Source organism: Oryzias latipes, chromosome 9 (genome assembly GCF_053564925.1).
Source record: "Oryzias latipes strain Hd-rR chromosome 9, Olatipes_Hd-rR_3.1".
Classification (NCBI taxonomy): domain Eukaryota; kingdom Metazoa; phylum Chordata; class Actinopteri; order Beloniformes; family Adrianichthyidae; genus Oryzias; species Oryzias latipes.
The window spans coordinates 20997986-21021723 of NC_136245.1; the positions used below are offsets into that span (position 1 = coordinate 20997986).

At 40.2% G+C, this 23738-nt stretch overlaps 3 protein-coding genes and 1 non-coding gene across 8 annotated transcripts; 1 reads left to right on the forward strand and 3 right to left on the reverse strand.

Annotated features, from left to right (window-relative positions):
* Positions 1-123: 123 nt before the first annotated feature.
* On the reverse strand, positions 124-4076 carry dimt1l (DIM1 dimethyladenosine transferase 1-like (S. cerevisiae)). 2 transcript variants are annotated; one of them, XM_004072428.5, is made up of 12 exons: positions 3887-4076; positions 3408-3481; positions 1949-2035; positions 1608-1669; positions 1443-1536; positions 1317-1366; positions 1123-1246; positions 954-1046; positions 820-884; positions 678-741; positions 501-607; positions 124-413 (listed from the first exon to the last, which is right to left on the reverse strand). In XM_004072428.5, the coding sequence occupies exons 1-12, from the start codon at positions 3942-3944 to the stop codon at positions 371-373; spliced, it is 921 nt and encodes a 306-aa protein (XP_004072476.1). In that variant the 5' UTR covers positions 3945-4076; the 3' UTR covers positions 124-370. The 2 variants fall into 2 exon arrangements, with proteins under 2 accessions (XP_004072476.1, XP_078808406.1); XM_078952280.1 differs by having other exon boundaries at positions 820-887.
* Positions 4077-4178: 102 nt separating this feature from the next.
* cenph (centromere protein H) lies at positions 4179-7683 on the reverse strand. Of its 3 annotated transcripts, none has more exons than XM_004072427.5 (10): positions 7576-7683; positions 6722-6833; positions 6540-6595; positions 6423-6468; positions 6257-6325; positions 6118-6174; positions 5965-6028; positions 4756-4807; positions 4484-4644; positions 4179-4338 (listed from the first exon to the last, which is right to left on the reverse strand). In XM_004072427.5, exons 2-10 carry the CDS (start codon positions 6820-6822, stop codon positions 4246-4248), a joined length of 699 nt encoding a protein of 232 aa, XP_004072475.1. In that variant the 5' UTR covers positions 6823-6833; positions 7576-7683; the 3' UTR covers positions 4179-4245. The 3 variants fall into 3 exon arrangements, with proteins under 3 accessions (XP_004072475.1, XP_011477542.1, XP_020561641.1); XM_011479240.4 differs by having other exon boundaries at positions 6423-6480; XM_020705982.3 differs by having other exon boundaries at positions 6423-6480; positions 7524-7649.
* Positions 7684-10960: 3277 nt separating this feature from the next.
* On the forward strand, positions 10961-23725 carry LOC101163416 (junction-mediating and -regulatory protein). 2 transcript variants are annotated; one of them, XM_004072628.5, is made up of 10 exons: positions 10961-12276; positions 16437-16610; positions 18101-18251; positions 18947-19116; positions 19200-19365; positions 19551-19720; positions 20067-20150; positions 20306-20401; positions 20469-20985; positions 21068-23725. In XM_004072628.5, the coding sequence occupies exons 1-10, from the start codon at positions 11488-11490 to the stop codon at positions 21373-21375; spliced, it is 2625 nt and encodes an 874-aa protein (XP_004072676.1). In that variant the 5' UTR covers positions 10961-11487; the 3' UTR covers positions 21376-23725. The 2 variants fall into 2 exon arrangements, with proteins under 2 accessions (XP_004072676.1, XP_011477540.1); XM_011479238.4 differs by having other exon boundaries at positions 19551-19648.
* Positions 17636-17707, reverse strand: trnaq-cug (transfer RNA glutamine (anticodon CUG)). The gene has a single exon. It is a non-coding gene; the product is annotated as a tRNA-Gln (tRNA).
* Positions 23726-23738: the final 13 nt, after the last annotated feature.

Sequence of the window (23738 nt, forward strand, 5' to 3'; positions counted from 1 at the left end):
TGAATTAATAAAAAAAGCCAATAAAATTACCACGCCTGAACTTTGACTTTGTTCATTTTTAAGCATCAAAAGGATTTTTTGTTTAGACAAAAATGACACAGACAGTAAATATGACCACACAAATTAAGGATGTATAATTTCTTTTATTTTGAAAGTCTTTGAGAATTAAAATCCTATTTTAACACAGTCTCTAAAGATCTCATCTTAAATTCATGTCAGAAATCAATCGATTGCACAAATACTCAATTTACCACTCAATATGAGCCTTTTATATGATCTAATCCTCCATTCTTTCTTTTTTTTTCATATGCTGCTTCATTAGGGCAGCATATATTGTTGCCTGAATTAAGGTGCTAGCTTCACTTTGCATTTATGAAAAGTGGATTCCTGCAGAGTTGAACGCATGCAGCAGCCTGAAGAACAAAAAGAAGAAGGTCTCAATGAGGATTAAGCAGAATTTTTGATATGTTTTTCACCATAAAGTATCAAAGACAGCTTACACCATAAAGTCATCAATATCCATTGATCTGGCCCTCTTCTCGCTGAAGCCAGCCTCCTGCAAAACACTTTCTATCTTCTTGCTGATGCTGAAGTCGACTGGGACGTCCTGTGGAGATCAAACAAAGATCAACCCAACCAGACCGGGGAAAAGACGACCGTCGGGATAATCCACGCACCACGCTGTGAACGGAGCAGTGAATCCTGTAGTTCTTCTCCAGCAGCTGCTCTACTGCTGTGGATCTAGAATTTAAAAAATAATTAGACTGCTTTTTCTTTTTTGGACAGAGCTGTTCATGTTTGCAGGAGGCAGTCACTCACTTGAACGCTGCATTCAGGGTTTTGTTCTTTCGTACAAAAGCTATTCTGACCAGACCATCCCACTCCTGCTGAAAGAGGATAGAAATGAGAAAAATGTTCTCCGAGAGCGCAGACAGACGGCGAGCAGACTTTACCTGAAAGTTCACGGGAGGAGGTGGGTTTTTTGGCTCTATACGGACAACGCTGGACTCCACTTTGGGAGGAGGCCGAAAATTATTCTTCCCTACCTGGTCACAGAAGAACCGTGAAGTGAAGCACCTGAAGTCACCTCCATAATAATGCCAAAGTAATTAAATGTCAGACCTTCATGAGGTGATCGACTTGGGCCAGGAGCTGCGTGTTAATGGAGAGTCTGCAGTACAGCTTGTCTCCAGGTTTGGCGACCAGCCGCATGGCAAACTCTCTTTGAAACATCAGCACTGCACATCTGGACAAAAGTTCAACACTGAGTGGGGCGACACAGAAAATACCATCAAGATTCCCGACAAGCCCTCTACCTGAAGAAAGGCCTGTGCAGCAGGAGCTTGAAGACGAACGGAGATGAAATCTACAGCATCAAAAAGAGGCTGTTAGGAACCATAGATCACTGATGAGGAGAATCCATCGTTTCCAGCGTCCGTTACCTGGTAAGGCAAGTTAGCCACGCAGACATCGAAGAACGGAAGGTCTGTTTTTAAAACATCACCAATCAGGATCTGAAGTTTTGCCTGCATTGGTCTGTGGGATAAAATAAAATGATATTAGCATTGAAATCAAACACTCCCTTGAAGTCCCGAAGCAAAACTCACGTGCACTGAACTCTCTTCTGGAGCTCTGCTACCAATCTGGTGTCCAGCTCACAGGCTACCACCTGCAACAAGGGGTTGACTGTTCAAACAAAAACTCTCAACTTTTTGTCCAATTTTCCTAAAACTTTGCTCAACCTTAATGACAACTCAACCTTAAAATGGTTTGAATCGGTTGTTTGGCTGATCCAACTTTAGATAAACAATTGAACTGAAGTAAAAGTTATTTTAGAAGATTAATTACAAACAGGAAGCTTCTTAAATGTCACAGTAATTTGTATTTGAGTGATGCTTTTTTTATATAATTATTAAACAAATGTCCTTTTTCTCTTGGTAAAGTTTACCTTCTTAGCTTTTTCCAGCAGTTTTACGGTCATGTTACCAGTACCAGGTCCAACCTCCAGAACCACATCTGTTGGCCTCAACGCTGCCTGAAACCGAGCGACACATTACACAACAGCTGCAGAACAGTTTATCCATCATCTGTACAATAACAACAAAGTTCTTTTGTGATTGTGTCAAAAAAAATTAATCTTTGGACAATGCCTGTTGTTGTTGCCTGAAAGCTCAAATCTGCTCTCATGTGAAAGTAAATGAATCCAACCTGAAGATGGTAAGTGCAAAAGTATTTAAGGGGAAAAATTACCTTTTATTTCTTTTTATGCCTTGTGTCACAAGAAGAAAAAAGTGATAAATGTTTCCTTATAAACTGAAAGACCTAAAAAGATGCCAGAGACCCTCTGGAGTGATCTGCCACCATGTTGGTCGCATCACATTAAAATCTGGAAATCCAAATTTGGTTCTATTCTATTAAGCAAGAAGAAACGACAACTGAGCCTCTATAAATGTCAACAACACAATTTCATAGACCCGTTCAGTACTGGGTTATGAGTCTTCAAGTTGGGACAGAGTCTGGATCTTTAACTCATGTGTGTCCTCAGCATCATATTAGGGTAAATAGAAACAAGCTTTAAAATGTGAACCATTATCTTTGCGTGGGTTACATCTTTGACATAAACAGAGGATGATTCCGAAAATAAGCCGCCAGATCCTAAAACCTTTTAAAGTTCTGAAATGACAAGCTGTCGTCTATGAAGATTCTCATCCATCCAGATCAAGGATTGATGAGTTCTAGTATTTTATTCTAGACCGGGGGTCTACAACCAGAGACTCTGGAGACACAAGTGGCTGCCAATGATTTGAATATAAATAACTGTTTTTTTAATAACGTTCTATCATTTCTGTTTAGAGTTTTAAACTGTGGTGGTCTTACATGAGTAAAAATTAACTTTTTTAACCACTGTTGAAGTCACACTAAATCAGCATTACAAGCTTTACCATTCCTGCATAAGAAAAATTATGATAAAAGGTTTGATCTATTGTCAGACTGGTTAATATGAGAATAAGTTTAAATCTGTTTCTTGTTGCTGTTCAGAGGCAAAGTACTTAAAATATACTTGCAGGTAAATCTGCTGCAGCGGGAGGATCTCAATTGACACAGGATGTATTTTATTTTGAAAGGAACTTGTATGTACTGCTGTCATGAGTACTATAATTTAACACTTATAATTCAATTATTGCAAATATTAAAACATTTTATTAACTAATTGCTTAATGGCCACAAAAATAAAACATATTTTTCTCTCTCTAAACATTGAAGTGGGAGTTGCTGGCGTCTCACTGGTTTAGTCTGAAAGAAACTGGACTAATTAAAGACTCTTTCAGGTTGCAGACCCCTATTCTATGACAACATAAATCATGCAATGAAGGGAATTATTTCCAGTCTTGACCTGAAGATCCCACCTTTTCAATGATTCCATTCACGACGAGAGGATTCTTCAGGATGTGCTGACCAATCCCGGTGTTGAACACGATGCCTTCAAAAATACAGACATTCAAAAACAGTCTGGGGCATCGAAAGCTTCGGGCTTGTTTAAATAAATGAGATATCAATTACAAATATTGTATCCTGATTGGTTGGTTTGACCTGATCTTGAAACAGCAGAAACAACAAATATACTTTACTTTGCATTTGGTAAAAGCGGTTTCTTATGAATCCATGATGAAGATTTGAATGTTAAATTAAGACAGGCTCATAACAGCGTCTAAGAAGAACTCACGTCAAAGAGCACAATATTCTCTGTATATAATATGCGGCTAAACCAAAGGATACTTTAAAAAATGTTAAAGGTCAGATTATATTCTTGTTTTTACCATCCTTGCACAGCTGATCTGATGGGAAGGTTTTCTACTTTCTAGCAGGAACATTCCTGTAAACGTACCTTGATTTTTTATCTCCTGGTGCTGCCTGCTTTTCTTCTCCGCTTTAACTTTCGGCATTTTGTTGGTAGTATTATAGGCCTATCCGTGAAGTACAAGTACTGATATTTGTTGTTTTTTAGAGTATCTCTACTTTAAGCTAAAACCACGTGTGCTGCAACTTCTTCTCTGGCTTGGATGTACGGCAGACTTTAGATAGTAGCGCCCTCTAGCGGGAGCTTTTTTAGAATTATTTAATTTCCGAAATAAAAGTTTTAAAAAAATAATTAAAAAAAAGCATTAATACGGACACGATTTTAACAGTTGTGTAATTTATTGATAAAATAATAGATAAATAGATACAGTGGACTAGATGCCTTTTTCAGTCAGTAATAGGGAACTCCTCCAGTGTCATTGCAACGTGTCGAAGTTTGGGATCATCCAGCCAGTTGATTTTACATGCCAAGAGGAGGCCCTGATGAGACAGCAACACATTAGCTCCACATGGTTCCCGAGTCTGCAACTCACCGCCCAACTTTTATTTTTATTTTTCTAAAATAGTTGTTGTAAAAATGTAATTAGGCTAACTACATTTCCTTTTAATCTTGAACATAGCTTACCCTGAGGACATTCTGTGCCATGATTGACATCTTTTTATATTTTTCCAGGTTTGTTTGGCCCTTCTCCAATGCAGCTTTGTACTTTTCTGTATCTGGGTGCTCCTTCCGGGACATCAAGTCTTCCATTTCCTTCATTTTCTCGTGTGTGAGGCGTTTCATCTCTGCCAACAAACAAACAAACAGAAATAATCAAATGGATGAACGCACTGATCATCTTATTGTTGACTCCACATGCAGCAGGAAACAGTTCAAATATTACAGTTATAACATACCGAGTCTCTTCTTTTGTAGTTCTGTTATTTCATCTTGTAAAAGTCTTGTCTCCTGTTAAGAACAAGAAGGATTTGTGTTAAAAAATAGGCCTATCATTTACATAGTATATGTATTAACTCCAAAAAAAGAATTTATTTGTTCAAAGTAGAGAAATAGCTGAATCCAATCAAGATTCAATTAATAAATGACCCTTTATGGTGTCATCTGATTTTTGCACAATACCTAGAACACTAATATTTACCTTCAATTACAAAAAAACAGCATAGAAGAGTTTATAGAAAGAGCTTATCACAGTTTAAGACTTTGACAAGAGGGGTCTTTAAGTAGCTAACCGGAGCATCTGATAAAGTCTGGAAAGATAAAAATGGATGTTTCACTTCTAGATATGTGGGGGGCTTTTATTTTTACAGCATCTGTATTAATGAGATGTTATATGATTAAAGCTCAAGCAACTACAGAACAATCTCACCTAAAAATAAAAGAAAGTGACTATTCACACGGAATTTTCTAAATATGTGCTGAAGTCTTTTCTTGGCTCTACGGACCCGGAAGAAGGTTTAGGGTTACATTAGGTTAATACGTATTAAATGTCAGTTTTTGTGCTTGTTTGCACTGAATTACGTACAAATAACGTCGGCCCAAAAAAAAAACCCCAGATGTTTTCAATTTGTGCAAATAAAAAGATTAACTAGTCATTCAATTTTTGACTGGGACACTGGGCTTTATACAAATAGTTTTGTTTTGTTACTAAAAAACACTCTAAAAAAAAACTTTTAGTTTCAATAAATTTATTGTTTTCACAATTGACTGGCAACAATTTTGTGTTATTAACATTTGTATTAAAGTAAAGTTCAAAAATTTGAGGTATATTTGTTTTATAAGTGCTAAACCTGTTTTCTAAGAGCAGCTGCTCATTACTTAAAGCTAGAAGAATTAAAATTCTGTGAAGTTAAATACACTTTTTTTCCAATATGGCTCTTAAACATATTGTGGTTCAACATAAAAACAAGCTGAATATAGTCGGTCACATCATTATTTATAGTTGACTCCATGCTACCTTTTTATGTGTTTGCCACAAATTCCCACTGAGAATTTCTCCAGGTTGGACTAACTCAAACTTTACCAGATAAATGGGATCTTTCCACATCACAAAACTTGAATATTTCAATCATAGCCACTATTTGGGATTAGGATTCAGGACAACATACCTGCTGAATCTGTTTTATTCGGCAGCACAGCGCCATGCAGCGTTGGTTGACAGCTCTTAGAGCACTGACAACAAAACAAGTAGGTAAAAATAGTCAAAACCAGTCAAACAAGAAGACACTACTTCTTTCTGAGTTCTGCGAAAAACAACTCACTCTGCCTCCGGATCATTGGTTTTTATTTTTTCTTCCATAGCATGCCACATCTGCATTCTGAAAGACACCCACATGATGAAGTCAACGCTTCCAGCATGTTCACAGCATCTCGGTTCTATTTTGCACAAAACCTGTTTACCTGTGCAGAGCCAAAGTCTGGTTAAATCGGAGTGTCTTTACTCTTTCAAGCTCACTTATGTGGTCCGAGCTGGAACATTTAAAACCATGTACACAGACAGTAGATCTAAGAACGGATTACAACATCACATTTGATTTAAAAAATGTTTAGGTGTTTATATACTTACTAGTCTCGTTCTGCTTCAGAAGTGCTGCAAGATCGTCTGTTTTTCCCTGCAACAGAAACTTCAATGATTTTTTTAAAATACTTTACAATCTGTTGAAATAAAACTCTGCTTGATTACCTGCGTTAAGGTGTACTTCCATCTCAAAGCACTGGTTTGACATTTGTTGTTTAATTCTGAAAGGAAATCAGTGGCGTTTACTGCAAGCACGGTGGAGCTATAGGAAATCTTGAATGTGGATTTTAGGATGCGTTTGGTTTCTAATGAAACATTTAAAAAGTACAAAACAAAGAAGGTGAAACCTTAGCATATCTGCAGTCGAGGTTTCTTTCTGTCCAGAGGGACCTTTAGGAGCATCATCTTTCTTTACCATATCGTTTATGTCTTCACCAGATGAATCCATGTCTGGGGGCTCTGCAAAGCAGCCAAAGTACAGACCCGTTAAACATATAATGTATGCAAAAATATCAAATTAAACTGTATCTTAAAGATCATATAGAATAATCTATACAATATAGTGCAATGAATGTGTTTACATTTGCTCTGAACCATCTTAACTGCACTGCGTTTGCAGTCTGACCATCATGTAATGGTCAAATCTAAAGGAATCTGCTCTCATTTTGTCTGAACAGATTACACTAATCAGAAAAACTAAATTTCCGATTCATATGTGTGACAGCGTCTATAGGTTTCCACTTGGCGTTGTTAAAAAAACGACAGAATGCTCGCTGTTTACATTGTTGGCATTGTTGCAACGTGACCGTGTGTGTGTATAAGTCAAAGTGCTTACCAGCGAAACCCGTAAAGAAAACCTATGCAGTGAGCGATTACGTTAAACTTAAAGTTTACGTAAACAGTGCGGTCATAATTTATAATCTTAACTCAAGTTTTGAAAATTAAAAAATACGACATTTCGTGCATTGTTTACCAAAAAAATAATATCTTTACCAAATAATTTTAAGACCACAGTATAACACTAAGTCATCGACTTTATTTATAATCTTCTTGCTTTCGTTTCAAATTCTGTGACTCGCATGTCGGAAAACAATGATGTAAACACAAACTTTTCGATCCCCGAAACTTCTCTGCTTTCGACTCAGTTACCTTTTTGTTACACGAGCAAACCAAAGGAAGAAAAGTCAAATAAATAGTTTACCTCGTCTTTATAAAACAGTAATATCATAAAAACAGAAAATCTGTACAATAGGGTTTGTTCACCCGCCAGGAAGTGACGTCATTGCATTTTTTTTCCACATTTTTCAAACTGATGTCCTTGAAAAAAATGTAGCGCCTCCTCCTGGCCATTACTAACTACTTCACCTACAACTTGGAGAAGGGATTGTCAGGGACAGACCAGCAGTGCAGATCAGAGACAAATAACCAATCACTCCTGAAGGAAAATTAGATCAAGAAAGATGCCATCAAACAGTAATATTTATATTTTTTGATTGAAGATGGGTGGAAGATAGATTTACGTTTATTTAGCCATGGATTTTTGTTGTTTTTGCTGTTGGTTAAACCCGAAGTTGATTTTTGGAAGGAAGTTCTAAAAAGCGAATTTTTAGATTTTCTTTTTACCATTCGTTCAAAAACAAATTTTAATTAAATTTAAGATTTACATTAGTATATATACTATTTAAAAAACAACGGGTCAGTCAAAATAAAACATGTTTTTGATACATTCTAATTCATTTTATTTTTTAAACTAAACTGAAAGACCTTCTTTAAAAAAGAACATTCCCTATATTTTACAGTTTAAGGACATTGGACCATGATTTGGCAAACCCAGGTGAAAACGTTAGACATCATATTGTCACAAAGATACAATGAATAAACCCAGGTGCCATTCCAGACTTCTTTTATTTAAGTTATGCAATATTTATGTTGTTGTTACTGCATTACATCTCTAATCTTGTTCTGAAAAGATTAGCTCTGTTATCCACACAACAGGATTTTTAAAAATGTATTTTAAGGTGAGGGATGGTTACACTTGATAAAGAACTTTTGAGCATTCATAACCATAAAAACACGGTGCCTCATGAAGCTTGTTTAAAAGGGGGGAAAAAAAGGTAAACACCAGTCGAGTTTTTCATGGTCAGTGAACCCCTCATCTCAAATTGCATAAGAAATACTGCAATTTGAGATGAGGGGTTCACTGACCATGAAAAACACCAAAAGTGCTTTTCATGTCGATGTCTCCTGCAGAGCCTCCGACAAATGTGTGGAAACAGCCCATGAAGGCAACAATACACCTCTGTCCACAGATACTTCAAGTACATTTGGACAACACATTCTCCAAGGAATACTTAAAAGGTTTTAAAATCAATTGCTTTTGTATTAAATTTCATCAATAATGTATTCACTCTTAAAAGGTAATACATTTCACTACAGTAGAAATACTAACAAGTTCCATTAACACTCTAAACTGCCCTTAGTAAGAGTGAATATTCAGTATTAAACTGATATGAACACATTCATGTTAATATATTATTATTGTATTCAATGTACAATTTTATTAAAGATAAACATAAAACTTTTTGTAAATGCCAGGTAAAGTACAAAAATATCAAAAGACTTTACAATGTATATTATTACAAACATATAAAAATCAAAAAAAATGTCAGGGGTGGGAATGCCATCCATCGTGGGGGTAGCAGTCTAAGTAAAGATGCCCAGACTTCCTTCCCCCCAGCCACTTCCTCCAGCACCTCTGGGAGGACACTGAGGCGTTCCCAGGCCAGTCGGGAGACGTAGTCTTTCCAATGCGTCCTGGGTCATCCCCGAAGTCCTGAGGCATGCCCGAAACACCTCCCCAGTGAGGCATCCAGGAGGTATCTGAACCAGATCCCCGAGCCACCTCAACAGGCTCCTCTCCATGTGGAGGAGCAGTGGTTCTACTCCAAGCTCTCTGCTGGTGACTCATCCTGTCTCTAAGGGAGCACTCAGCCATCCTACAGAGGAAGCTCTGGGACCTCTCTGGGAGTATGGGGTCCGGGGAGCCTTACTGAGGGCTGTCCGGTCTCAAATGACCAGAGCAGGAGCTTGCTTTTACCGGTTCTGTTCATAGTTTTTACGGGCAGAATTTCTAGGTGGCCGAATTTCTAGGGGCCGGAGGGGATCTGGTTTGGGACCACAGGATTTCCTCTCTGCTCTTTGCAGATGATGTTGTTCTGTTAGCTTCACCGAGCCAGGACCTCCAGCGTGCATTGGGGCGGTTTGAAGGCCTAGTGCGAAGTGGCAGGGATGATGGTCAGCACAGCTAAATCTGAGGCCATGGTTCTTCACTGTAGTTTGCCCTCTTTGGGCATATAGAGTGCTCCTGCCCTAGGTGGAAGAGTTTAAAGATCTTGGGGGTCTTATCACGAGTGAATGAAGATCGGAGCGTCACATTGACAGGCGGATTGGCGGTCTTCGTACTGGTTCGTTGTGGTGAAGGGAGAACTAATCCAGGAAGCGAATCTCTCAATTTACCGGTTCCAATACTCACATGTGGTCATGAGCTCTGGGTCGTGACAGAAAGAACGAGGTCCCGAGTACAAGGGGTAGGAGTGAATACATAAAATGTAAAACTAGATTGGACAAAACATTACAGATATAACATTTTAAACAATTTTATGTTGAGAACAAATTGTAAGACATTTTAAAGCTTTTTGTGTTCTTTGAAAAACTTCAGAATTAAATTTTATTTGAATAGCCCAAATTCACAACAACAGTCGTCTCAATGGGCTTCGTACCGGTAATGATAAAGTAAACATACAATCAAAAGGATCATAAATGCATAGAATTCAATAGGAGAATACTAAGCTTTAACTAAATAGACTAAACTAAACTGGGGATCCCTTCCCTTAGACCTTCCTTTGCAGTAAGGAAAAACTCCACACAAAAAAACGGATTATGGAAAAAACGAAGAATACACTGAAGTCCACCAAAACGAAAGAAAAATAATGGATTTTGTTGGAAAATCTACATTTATGAATGTAAAAGCAAGGAGTATGAATAGGTTTAGTGAAAATATAGATGGCATGTTCTTATGTTGGTGCAAAGAAAGAAAGAAAGAAAATGTGAATATAAATTTGTAACAAAAGACAATGTGAATATAAATTTGTAACAAAAGACATAAAACATTTTTTTTCAAAAAAGAATGAGAAAAGGAGCAAAGCCAAAATAAAGCAAATGAGTGACAATTTTCAGGTTTACGAGAGGAACACATTATGTTGGTATTGGATATCAATTTTTCAAAAATAAAGTAAAATAAAATGAACTAAATTAAATAGGAGTCATTCTAGACGTCATTTCGTCCATACGTGAACTGTATCAGTGTTACGTTTGTGTGCTTCAGAGCCTAAAAAGTGTCAAGGGGTTTCTTTCGTTTAATTATGTCATGCATCAACTTTTTTTCTTAGCCCTGCCCCGGTGTTATCACTCCCAATAGGAAATACGGACAGCTCTCTTTTCACTTTAAAATTTCCATACTATTGTCATCAAATGTATCCGAGGAGTTTGTGTTTCCAAAGTAGTTCCGACATTTTTGATGGTACGTGAAGGCATCGCCGTTTTGCGTCTCATCAGTATTTTTCAGTAAATAAATAGAAGAGCCAGAGGTGAAGGAAACCGTGGAATGATGGGAGTTGGACGCTAACGTATCCATCACCGCGCTGTGATATACAGCCGTAGCTCATTTTTGGACCGCGTTCTGTTTTGGGTCCCAGCTGTAATACTTTAAAAGGAGGAGGCTTGGAATGGATGGAGAATAAGCCTCTCGGCCGGCCGGAGGCTCGACTGATGCGGGTTATGAGTCAGAATCAAGTCTTTTCTATTACGAAAGCTACCGGCGGTGGGAGGTTTCCGTGGAAGCAGGTGGGCTAGACTAGAGACTGATGGGAAATGACACCGCAATGCTCCAAATTATTATCTCCCTCCGCGATGGAGGATAGCCCCGAAGTATCCTCAGAGGGAAGAAGACAGCTGCGTTTTAATAAAACACACTTTCAGCCCCGCGTACTGTAGCTTATTTATTCTATTAATTTTGATTTTCTGGAGTCCATCTGCGTTGAAATACTTTGCAGAAATGTCCTTCACAATGGAGGATAGTTTGGAGTCCGGGTGGGTAGCCGTTCGGCCAAATGCGTTTGAGGAGAAGGAGAAGCACAAAATTGTTTTTATCGTCGCCTGGAATGAAGTTGAGGGAAAATTTGCCATAACGTGTCACAACAGGACCGTTCAGAGGAGAAGCCTGGGAAGGGACCCTCTGTCTGCGGTGACGAGCCTAGATCATGAAGATAAAACAAAATGGCCCGAAAGTCCCATCCGGGATAAAGTGTCTCGAAGTCCGAGCAAAGGAACCGACGAGGCTGCTGGCAAAAGCTGTGGCGCTAAAGCAGAGTTTCTGCTAGCATCCAAAGCGAGCCCCGCCAAAACCCAGACAGCCGACGTCGACACCTGCGCAGAGGAGCATCTCTTTGCCTCCATGGACTCTCTGGACCTGGAGGAGATAAGCCGAGAGGACTGCAGCTGGGCCGGGCTGTTCTCCTTCCAGGACCTCCGGGCCGTCCACCAGCAGCTGTGCGCGGTCGACTCGGTGCTGGAGCCGTGCCTGCCGGACTTCCCCGAGGAGCCAGCGGGGATGTGGACGGTCCTGTTCGGCCCCGCGGAGGTGTCCCAGACAGAGATGGACGAGCTGTGCGCCGGCTTGCAGGTGTACCTGGGGCACGCGCTCGACACCTGCGGCTGGAAGATCCTGTCGCAGGTGCTCTTCACGGACAACGACGACCCAGACGAGTACTACGAGAGTCTGAGCGAGCTGAGGCAGTCTGGCTACGAAGACGCTTTAAACCGAGCCACAAAACATCTGCAGGAGGTGAGAAGTAGTAGTGTGAGGACGCTCTTCTAAAGGACTTATTGCTATTTAATATTTATATTAAAAAACAGGATATCTCATTTTAGAAATAGTTTGAATCAACTAACTTACTAACTTACTCTTTCAAAAAACATTTTGAATATTGTTTTACAGCCCTACTTCAATTAAAATCCAGTTTTTGTTGTATTTTACATGTTCTAGGATGGAGGACATTTATTAAGAAAAAAGTAAAACTTAAAATTGCACTTTTGAGCATTTCTATTTTAAGTCGTGAATCAGGAGTAGACGGGGAAAAAATGCTCCGCTCCATTCTGATGCATCCACTTGCAGACAAATAGATCCACGGATGTCTTCGTTTTCCTCATCCTGTACATCCACGACTTGGGGGTGTGAGGGGCTGTAAGCTAGCGGGAGAGAGTGTAAACAGAGGGATGATGGGAAATGAGGGGACAGTACCTGCCCACAACTCAGAGGTGAAATTCTGATGAACACGTGCCGCTCTGCAGAAACTATGTCCTAGAAAACGACAGATTTATGGGGGGAAAATACCCTAAAAAGAGCATAACCATAATTTAAAGACAACTGGGAACGCTTTTACAATAGATCAAAAGATGATTACAGTGGTCTTTTGATTTTCTGACACCCAGATGATGAATTCCAAATGCATCAAGTTATCAAAACATTTATTTATTTGTTTTAAGTTGAACTCCTTTCTCCAAGCAAAAATAGTGACTTGAGAGTTCTCTATTTATGCTCTTTTTGGACTAAATAAAATAAGAGGACAAACATTTGGAGGAAAAGACATTAAAATGAATAGATCTAGTTTTTGAGAGCTTTTCCTAATGAAAATTACAGCTTCATTAAGATACTGACCCTCGTATGGACAGCTGTCATTAAAGCAGCAGTTTTCCATTTAACCCCACAAAGCAAGAGGAGGTTGAAATATTTCATGGAAGGATTTTAATCATTTTAGTCATATACCCAAGTTTCCATGAAGCCAACGTACCACACACATATCATTTACCATTTTGCTCTAGAAAAAAACAAGGCATATGATTTCAAGCAACTTTGATGAGCTAATATTATAACCATTTTAAAATCATTTGCAAGATCCTTTGTAGTGGTATGTTGGTAATATTTCTTTAAAAGAGCTCTGAAGTAATACAAGTGTACATTTTGGTGGTAGCAAATATCTTTGAGCACTAAAAGACCTGCTTAAGTATGATTTTCATAAAGGCAAAAATAACATTTTCTGCTCCTTTTCACTTCCTGGTCAAACACTATTCCAGTGCAAAAAGGTCTGCTTTAGAGACCTGTATTTCTTAAAATAATTCCTTAATTATTTGGCACAATCAGTGATCAATCCTTATAGGATCATGATAAAGTGAGATGAAAATAAGTTTACCTGAAAAGGGCTACATTTGTCATGAGAGTAAAAAGGTGATTAACCCTTGTGCTATTTTAGATGACCCCACCCTTACTTTGACGTGTTCTCCCTACCATGACAAAGGTGGAAAGATTTCATGTAATCCATGGACACCAGTGAAGATCACAAATCATTGAAGAAAATAGGTTCAGCGCACTGTCTAGTGGGTCTAGATGACCCAACTCCCAATGTTAAAGTGCCTAGAATAGCACAAGGGTTACATGTCTGTGGACAGGCCAGTGCCAATCCTGCTCCTCACGCTAACCATCCTCATATCCTTCTGGACTACATGAAGGTTCTTCCTGGTCTTCCTCTATATCCGTTAAAGTCTGCCACCATCACCGCTCTCTCCCTTCAGAATTTCTCCTTCTTTTAGCTCCCATCCCACCTCTGACAACACCAAGCTTCTTTAGGATCAATTCTCCTTTGTTCCTCTTTCCATCTACAGCAGGATAAAACAGCTTGAACGTGCTCTCCTTTCTGGTCTCTTTAGGCACAGGATATTCATCCTTCTTATTTTCATCATGTCAGCCAACGCTGTAGTTTTCCTAATCAGAGTTCCTATTCAAAGTTCCGCACGCTTGCCTTTTCTTTTCTCTCTTTGCCTAAAAGCACAGCTTCCTCCTCTCCTTTGACCCACACTCATATTCCACTCGGTAGGCCAGCTTCCCCTGGGATGGTGGCTGCAGATAATCCAGGCCATGACCAGTTTGCTTTCAAAGATTTGTTTATGATTTGCACATTGACTGTGTATGAGAACTGGACTGAGCGAGTGTGATGTCACCCAAAGAAATGACTTGTTTCCGGTTTAAACCACACGACGTCAGTTCAGTTGCAACTTTTTTTTGTGATACGTATGTCACCATGTTGGAAGCAGATGTCGTCAGTAAGCAGGGATTGGTCCGAGTTGGTCTGAGTCGACATTTCTATGGCAACCACTCTCACCAATCAGGAGTGAGCTTGTTCGAAGTCCACTCACTTGAAAGCGGGCTCGGTAGAATCTGTCAATCAAACGATTCGAACGTTTGACGCAAGACCACATTTTATCGAGGCATCTGATTGACCAGTTTATAACTTGAATACCTTGCACTACGGGGAAAAAATCATGAAAAAATGTTTTTTTAGGATTAGCTACAACATGTTTAAAAAGGTAGCAGAGCAAGAATGGCTATTCTGACTAACATGGAATAGCTGTTCAGTGCAGGTCTCATATACAACTGATTGATTTTCATGCATCAAAGTGTTGTGATTACTGTAGGAAATAGCATAAGTACTAAAAGCAAGTTAGACTAGTGATATAGGAAAATCCCAGTATAACAGCTTTTATTGTGCTCTAAATATTTGTCTGTAAGAAAACTAGATATGCAGACTTTTGCTGTCGCCTCATCCAAACATTCCCTACACTGTAATTGCAAGTAACCCTTGTGCTATCCTAGGCACTTTAACATTGAGAGTTGGGTCATCTAGACCCACTAAACAGTGCGCTGAACCTTTTCTCTTCAATGATTTGTGATCTTCATTGGTGTCCATGGATTACATGAAATCTTTCCACCTTTATCCACCTTTGTCATGGTAGGGAGAACACGTCAAAGTAAGGATGGGGTCATCTAAGATAGCACAAGGGTGAAATTGGCTCAAACTTGATTATTTGTCCAAAAATTTAATCTTCTCAAAAAATATATCTGAATCCACAATTATGCATGTTCTGAATTTCCTCTGATGTTTTCTTTGCAATGAACTTTTTCAAAATGCCTTTATCTGAACATGTTATCAAACACAAATCTGAGTTATAGTGTTTACAATTTATCATGTGTGTTTGGGTGTGTTTGTGTAAAAAGTTAATGGGTTTTAAATTTGAAGAACCATCTTGTTCGGGTTTAATAAATTCTGTATGATTCACGTTGTAAAAAGTAAAAATAGGTATTTCAGTTCAACATGTTTTTTGTAATTATCCCTTCTAAGTTATTTTAACATTATGCAATGTTGACCACCATTTACTGAATGGTGCAGTTTGAAGAGTATCTACTATGGATGTGCAGACATCCTGCATAGCTGCAGGTGAGTCCAGGTGACAGCATGGCTCTGACTGTGTTCCATCTGCCTGGATTTTCCTGTCATTGCTAAAGGAAATGGTTGAGACTCCATACACGATTACTGACATGCTTGAATGATTTCCTCACAGAGACGTTTCCTCTCTGCTCCTCTTTTCAGCAGAGCTGCACAGATACATAACCCCACCATGTGTCATTCCGCCCAGTCAGCTTTACCTCCATTTTCAACCCAAAACCTCGTTTCTGTCCCGATCCGACAGTAGAGAAGTCAGTGTGGGACAGTGATCTGTCAGTGAGCCAGATTTGATTTAGTTCTACACCAATGTTTCTTTGTCTTTCTGAGGTTGTGCTTGAAGATGCTTTTGGATAAAGAACGAGCTCTTCATCCTCCTTCTAAAGTGACAGTGCTCTGGGGTTCATCAGCTGCTGGTTTAGATTTCCCACCCATGCACTGAACCATTGATCCTCTAACTCCATTTGAGGGCTAACTTAATGCCTCTGCTATTGGGCTCTTGTTACAAACAGAGCTGTTCAGTCTGATTAAAATGTTTGTGCATTGATATTCCTGATCACCAGGAAATAGATTATACACAAAAGGTATCCAGTTTTAATTTTTTTTTTTTTCAAATGGGGGGAATTCATGGAACATGACTCATTAAACAGACCTACTCCTGTTGTTGCAGCTGCTGGACATGCACAAAAGCACAGAGAGCATGGTGGAGCTGCTGGACTTGTATGAGCAGGAGGACCAGGCCTATGGAGGGCTGCTGGAGGCCTCCACACAGCTGCACCAGTACCTGCTGCAGCCATTCAGAGACATGAGGGAGCTGGCAATGCTGCGCAGACAGCACATCAAGGTGAGCAATCAAAGGGTTACAGTAAAAACAAAAAGTGGAATCATCCTGGACTAATAAAGTATTTGTCACAAAAATCGATTTGTAGTGATTCACTAAAACTAATGTCCAGTTTTCTCATGTTATTGGACAAATAAGAATCACTGTGAAAGAACAGAGGTTGACGTGGATTTGGAAGAGTGGTGCAGAAACTCTAAAAGCTGTGCCGTTCTCCCAGTGCAGGTCTGATCGCAGCTGAAATGGGTGATGAGATTTGGCCGAGGCTGAATTGTAAAAAGAATCCATCAGAAAGTGGATTCATAGAGTTGATACATTTCTAGTAACACATTTTTTTCTATATATCTAATATATGTACACAATAAATCAATATTTAATTGAATAACTGAACTGAATTGTGAATCAAAATGACCTGATTTAATTTGTAAAAAAAACTAAAAATCAATTTACAAAGAGAACTACTTCTTTCTAAAAGCCCTTCTTCTTTCTCTTAGCTCTGTCCAGCATAAATAGCTAAAATACTAATGAGCTGTTATATTTTGGGCTTGAGTGACATGTTGGCAGCTAGAAGGCATCTCCAGTTTCCTATAGTTTTACAGAGACATAAATAAATCATATCATACGCGGTTCTACATTTACTGCATGGAAACACAGCTGCTGACACAGAGAGTTTAGCAGGCAGAAAACCTAAAGTTTAGTTTCCTCGTGTAAGTGAAGCAAATCGAATGCTTCCGATGTAATGATTGAGTTTATGTCAAGGATTGAATGTTTGATCAATTCTTCTACAACAGCATTTTAAAGAAGCAGCCTGCCTGCATCAGATCGCATCCCTGTGCGTTTGACACTAAACATGTCGGCACTTTATCTTTTCCACCTCTCAGTTTTTGTGGCAGACCTTCATTTCTGCCTCTGTGCTTCGGTTTGTACTGCAGTTAATTGAGTGCACTGACGCGTCAGCATGTTTGGTGGATTACAGTCAGCAGGAAGCAGCGAGGTCGCCGACTGTTTGCAAGAAAAGGTGCTATAGAGGCAGGTCCCACCGAGATTTGAACTCGGATCGCTGGATTCAGAGTCCAGAGTGCTAACCATTACACCATGGAACCACCTGCTGCATGTGGCAGCTGTGCCACTACATAGCTTTAGGGTTTGTGGCTGTTAATGTTAACCACTACGATCCTTTTATTTGTTATACTCTTTAATCAATAGAATCTCTTTTCAGGATGAACACATCTATTTGAACCTCATTGATTCAAACCCAGAAAGCTAGAAAACACTGTGCTGACTGGACTTCTAGTGTTTAAGGTGGAAGTATTCATTCATTTGAGCAATTGAAGCTGCTCTTTGGTATCTATAGGTGACAAATGGAGATGTTTTCCATTTACAAGATTCACAAATAAAGAGCACAACTTGATTTTGACTCAATTATTACCCAGCGTGCACTTTGTTTCCTGAATCATCAACATTTTTTTGCAAATGTATTGTTTTTCTCTCATCAGATTTCTTTGGAAAATGACTACTTGGGTCCGAGACGCATTGCGGCGTTACAAAAGGAGGACTCTGACTGGCAGAAGAAAGCTCAGGAGGCAGTCCTGAACATCCAGGAGTTCACCGTAAAATACTTTGAGATCACTGCCAGAGCCCAGAAAGGTTCTACTCTTCTTTATTATTCATACGTTTATTTTTTCATCACAAAGCATTAGACATAAGTACAAAATTAAATGGCACTGGAGATGAATTGTACCTGTACTGTGTTCATACAGAAAACATAGAACCCATTGGTAAGCCATATAACCCAACACACATGTGTATGGCATCACTACTGATGAGTTAATAAAGCAGCAGAAAAAGGCTTTGACGGCTCTCAGAGACTACACAGAGACAGAAACACACACACACACACACACATATATATTATGGTATTGGCTTGTTATTGACTTGTGAATGGTTTTCAAGCCGCGGGCTGAATTTGTTAAAATGAGTCTCCATAGAAAGCCGAGCTTCCAACAGAGATGAGAGGAAATGGGGACAGGCGATCGATCAGACAGATAAGGCCGGGGATTTTTTTTTTTCCCCTGTCTGGAATATTCTGTACTGCGTTCTCCTCCCATCCTCTCCTCAGACTGATGCCTGAATTGTCTCATGTCTACTAGAGTCCTATTTCAGCTGTGTACAGAAAATGGTTGTAATTCTCAGATGTGGCCACTAGAGAGGTCTGCCTTTATTTTTAAATACTTAACAATCTTTGGGATGACTTTGAGTGCCACATTAGACAATAGTTTATTGGGTAACGGGCCCACTCAGTGTGTCTGTTTATAATGATCTTGTTGTGTGTGTGTGAGTAGGAGTTTATGAGCGTATGAAACTGGACCAGAGAAAGTTTGGGAAATCCTCATGGACTGCAGCGGTGGAGCGCATGGAGAGACTGCGCTACTCTGTCGCCAAGGAAACCCTGCAGCTCCAGCGAGCCAGGGAGATCAGTCTGGAGCAGAGGAAGCATGCACTTCGAGAGGAGGTGTGTGGAGCTTCACTCAACCCCTTTAAAAAGTTCTTCTTGGAGTTTTACTCATGATTGTTCCTCATGATTTTCCCCATCAGATGCAAGGTCTGTGCAGCAGTGAGGACGCGATGACCCTTTTAGACCACCTGGAGACGCAGTATTATGAGCTCCAGCTCCAGCTGTATGAAATACAGGCTGAGATATTACAGTGTGAGGAGCTGCTGCTCAGCGCCCAGCTCGACAGCATCCACAGACAAATGACAGGTCTTTTACTTTTCTCCCATTTTGATCAACTTTATGAGAGAAAGACATCATAATAATATATGTGTTGCCATTTTGAGGTCAAATGTGATGAGCGAGTAGAAAAAAAGATTTTATAATTATAAAAAGTGTGAGAGAGAAAGTCGTGAAGCGTGACGACACAAAGCGTTATGTTTGTGTGCTTTCAGAACGTCAGAATGAGGTGGTTTACTATGACACGTTTGAAAGTGCAGATGACATAACAGAAGTCGATACTGCTGAGAGAGAGGAACTCCGCCGACTTCGGGTGAGCGCTCGACAGCTTGAGGCAAGGCGAGGCCGCATCACTGCCAAGCGCTCCTATCTGCGGAACAAACGGGTGTGTTTCCGCTCCGACTCTAAGTTCTTCTTGGATGCTACATCAGAGTCTTAGCAGTCCTGATCTCCAGGATCCCTGTCTGCGTGTTCCCCACCTCTCTGACATATAAATAATTGAGCTTTTTGGGGGTTTTAGAGAGCTTCATAATAAGAAAAGAGGCAGAACCAGGAACGCTGGTACTACAATAAAATGCTCGCATCTTCAGAGGAAATAATGCCTCCTTTTAAGTGTCTGGAATTTACACTGAATTAACCTTCAATGTGCTCTTTGGTCTTAAAAGCTAAAGTAACTTTTATTCTTTTGGAACCGTTTAGCTTTGTTATTTTTACTGACCTCTTCTTTGCAGGAGATTTGTGTGTCCAACCACAACGAGAAACAGCAGAGACGTCTAAAAATCCACAAGGACCCCGTCTGCTGCCACGGCTTGCAGGTAAACTTGTATTGTAATCATTTTAGACAAACCAGGTGTTTTTTTGTGGAAAGTTCTTTAAAGGATGAAACACCCCAGAGAGGTTTTTCTTTGGTTGCATTTCCTTTTCTCATAGGAATGTAAACAAACATTGTTTAATCTAAACGCTTTTCTAGCTACAAATGGAAACGAATGAAGATGAGGAAATGAAGAACAGCAGAGTACGTAAGGAGAGGCAAAAAACCCTGGACAGACTGCGCTCCTTTAAACAGGTAAGTGCTCGTTTGTTATGACTTTGCATATTAGGGTGTGTTGATACTGATTACTGTTTTTGCTCAGCGATACCCAGGTCAGGTTATTCTGAAGTCCACTCGGCTCAGCGCTGCCCTCACCAGAAGAAAGCAACGAGGCCGAAGCGCTGACACCACGGTCGTGGACGAGAATGAGGAGTGTGTGGGCTCCGTAAGCGTGCAGACGGCCAACCAGCCCCTGTGTCTCAGTACGAGCGTGCAGACGGACCCCAGCGCCACGCTCACCACTCAGCCCGTCGCGACGGTCAGGGCATCAGTCCCTCCTCTGCCGGTACCCAGCCCGGCAGATTCCTCCTGCTCTCCCTGCTCCCTCTCCTCACTGCTAGGCTCCCCTGTTTCTCCACCTCCCCCACCTCCTCCCCCACCTCCACCTCCAGCAAAAGACCAGTCATTGGGTTCTGAAAGCCCTGGACTAAAGAGCGTAGAACAACTTCTGATCACCCCACTCGGTCCATTCGTCCCTCGCTTTTTTGACAGCAGCCAACTGGTGAGCGCACGGAAGAAGCTGAGGAAAGTCCCAGAGTTTGAAGCTCACAGCAGAAGAGGTAATGTTAGAGTACTAGTCCACAGCTCTACACCATGCCTGCATTCTCTCACCTATCAGTTTGCTTGTTGTCCCCCACACAGTGAGTTCACCCATGGACGAGGTGCTGGCCTCCCTGAAGAGAGGCAGCTTTCACCTGAGGAAGGTTGACCAACGGCCCCTGCCTCCTTCCAAGAGTGACGACGATCCCAACAGCATTCTGGTTCAGATTCGCAAGGGGGTCAAACTGAAACGGGTTCCCTGTAAAGACAGAACAGAGCAGAGAAAGCTCGCTGCATCCACCGACCCCCTGACCAGGAGCATCCACGAGGCGCTGCGGCGCATCAAGGAGGCCTCCCCAGAGTCGGACTCAGATGATGACGGAGTGGCAGGCCTTGACTGGGAGAGTTAAGGTTTATCAGATAGCCCTCCTGACACTGAAAACCGCTGCGCTCCGCTGTAAACACTATAGCTCACTCATTCAAGCACACAGCACAGGCTCAAATATACCTGGTGGTTACGGCAGGTCATTCACCCTGTTGGTGTTTGTTTTTATTTCTGCTGTGTGTCACTGTGGTTTCATTCCTACTTTCAGATTGTTCTGATGCCAAGTTTGATTTTCAATTTTTATGAAGTGTACTGTGAAGTTCTGAACTTTGTTCACTTATGCACCGTACTGTCACCTAAAGAAACTGAAGCTGGTTGAGGAAAGTTATGAGAGGAGTGAGATCATTCAGCATTTACATCATCAGCATGACTTCAATACTTCTGGCTTAAAAACAGTCAAGAGTTTCTAAACTTTATTATTTTCACACGTTTCATGCTTTAAACTGAAGGAACCACAGCTTTTCTAATCAAACTAATCATGAAAAACACCAACATCTCCTCTCCCTTTACCAGATGCCAGATCCCAACCCCTCTCAGGTACAAGGAGCCATTTAGCAATTTATCTCTTTGGCAATGTCTCCATCTGCTTCATCTCAAGTCTCAAACGTGTTTTTTATTTTTTTTATTTTTAAAAAGAGAATGCATCCTTAAAGCCCCACTCCGATCATCGTTTGGTCTATTTTAAGTGTTCCCAGTGGTCTTTTCATTATGTTTAAGCAGTTCTTAGTCTATATAAAAAAAAAATCTGTGTTGTTTTCTAGGAAATAGTTTCTGCAGATCTGCAGGAGTTCATTAGAAATTCACCTTTTAGTTATGGGTGGGGATATTGGGACAGAGCAACCCCGCCCCCCTTCCCCTATCTGTTGCGAAGAGCTCGGAGCAGGGAGCTTGAGGCCCACCCAGCATATTTTCTGTCACAAATAAGCTCTTTTTCATTCACAACAATTGAATAAAGAAATACTCAGAAACCTGATTTTAAGCTCGGTTTTCTTCATATATGTCCTCCATGAGAAAAATGCCACATTAAAAAGACAATTTTCATCGGAGTGGGTCTTCAAGGAGGGGGCTGCATAGCAGAAGGTTCTTTTAAATTTTTTGACTGTTTTTTTTTCTGACATTGTTATGACAGAGCTGTTATTACATGTTGCACTTTTTTCCAATGATGGATGCTTGGTGGGAGGCTAGATTCCCTCAGTGCCAAGCAGGGTAACCGCGGGCTCCACAGCCGGCAGTCGTGATTGATGCATTTCCTCATGCCGTCTCCTTCACTCGGTTTCCGCATCTGTATTGCAGATTTCTCATCTTCCCAGCAATCAGCGAACAGCAGAAGGAGGAAGGAAAAATGTTTCACTTTTAACAAATGTTTGGCAAAGCCAACCCCAGCCCATTTACGAAAAACATTCTCTCAGTTAGTTTTTGTGTAAAAATCGACACTGCAGCTTCACCCACAGATAAAACAGATCTATGATAGGGAGAAATGACCAAAGACTTTTGGAGCACTACGAAATCTAAAAGGTTTTTAAGGTCATATTTCAGATTTTTAAGAGCTTCGTTGTTATTCTGCTACTTTTTGTGCTTCTTTGGTTTGTGCTCTCACTTCATGGAGTCATTCTGAGACACCAATACACAAAAATAATTAGATTATAATGAGAGGATGCAGTGATTCTGTGATCGCATTTATGTTTGATGATCTATCAGTAACCAAAGCCAGGGGTGAAACATCACAAAAGATGTTTCTACAGTTTAGTAGTTTGGGAGGATGCAACAGAACATGAAAACCTTACCCAAAAAAAGCCTTGTTTTGACACCAAAATCATTTACAAGGAAATAATTTAAGTCCATGAAACAAATGCACGATTATTAGTGTAGCGTTCTTTTGCAGGGTTTTCTTTTAGCAGGAGGCAAAGTTGACCCTGACCTCAGCCTCATTGAGGCCCTGATGTCACAGAAGCTGAAGGAAAGACCTCTGAAGAGGACACCCCCCCCCCCTCTTCTATCTAAACTGAGCAGCTGTCATGGATTTTACACTTACCTTTTGGTAACCTTAAATGCAGGTTGCTATTATCTGTTCTTTCTCTCCAAAGATAAATTGCCTGAAAGGTTTCCTATTATGACTTTAAGTACACTATGACATTTTTGTGGTTGTTGTTGGAGTTGGTCCTTCAACACAGAGTGCAATATGGAAATTAAGAAAAAAAAATAAACAGCAAAGAAAAGCTTTCTGAGTTTGCCTGGAATAATGGACCTTTAAGCACTGCTTTTTATTACAGTATAACACGTTAAGAAATTTTAGCTTTTTTCCCTTCTGTTTTCATTCTTTGAAAGCTTTTTCATGTACCTCACTCCTCCATTTGAATAAATCCTATAAAGCAGCAGATTGTTGTCAAA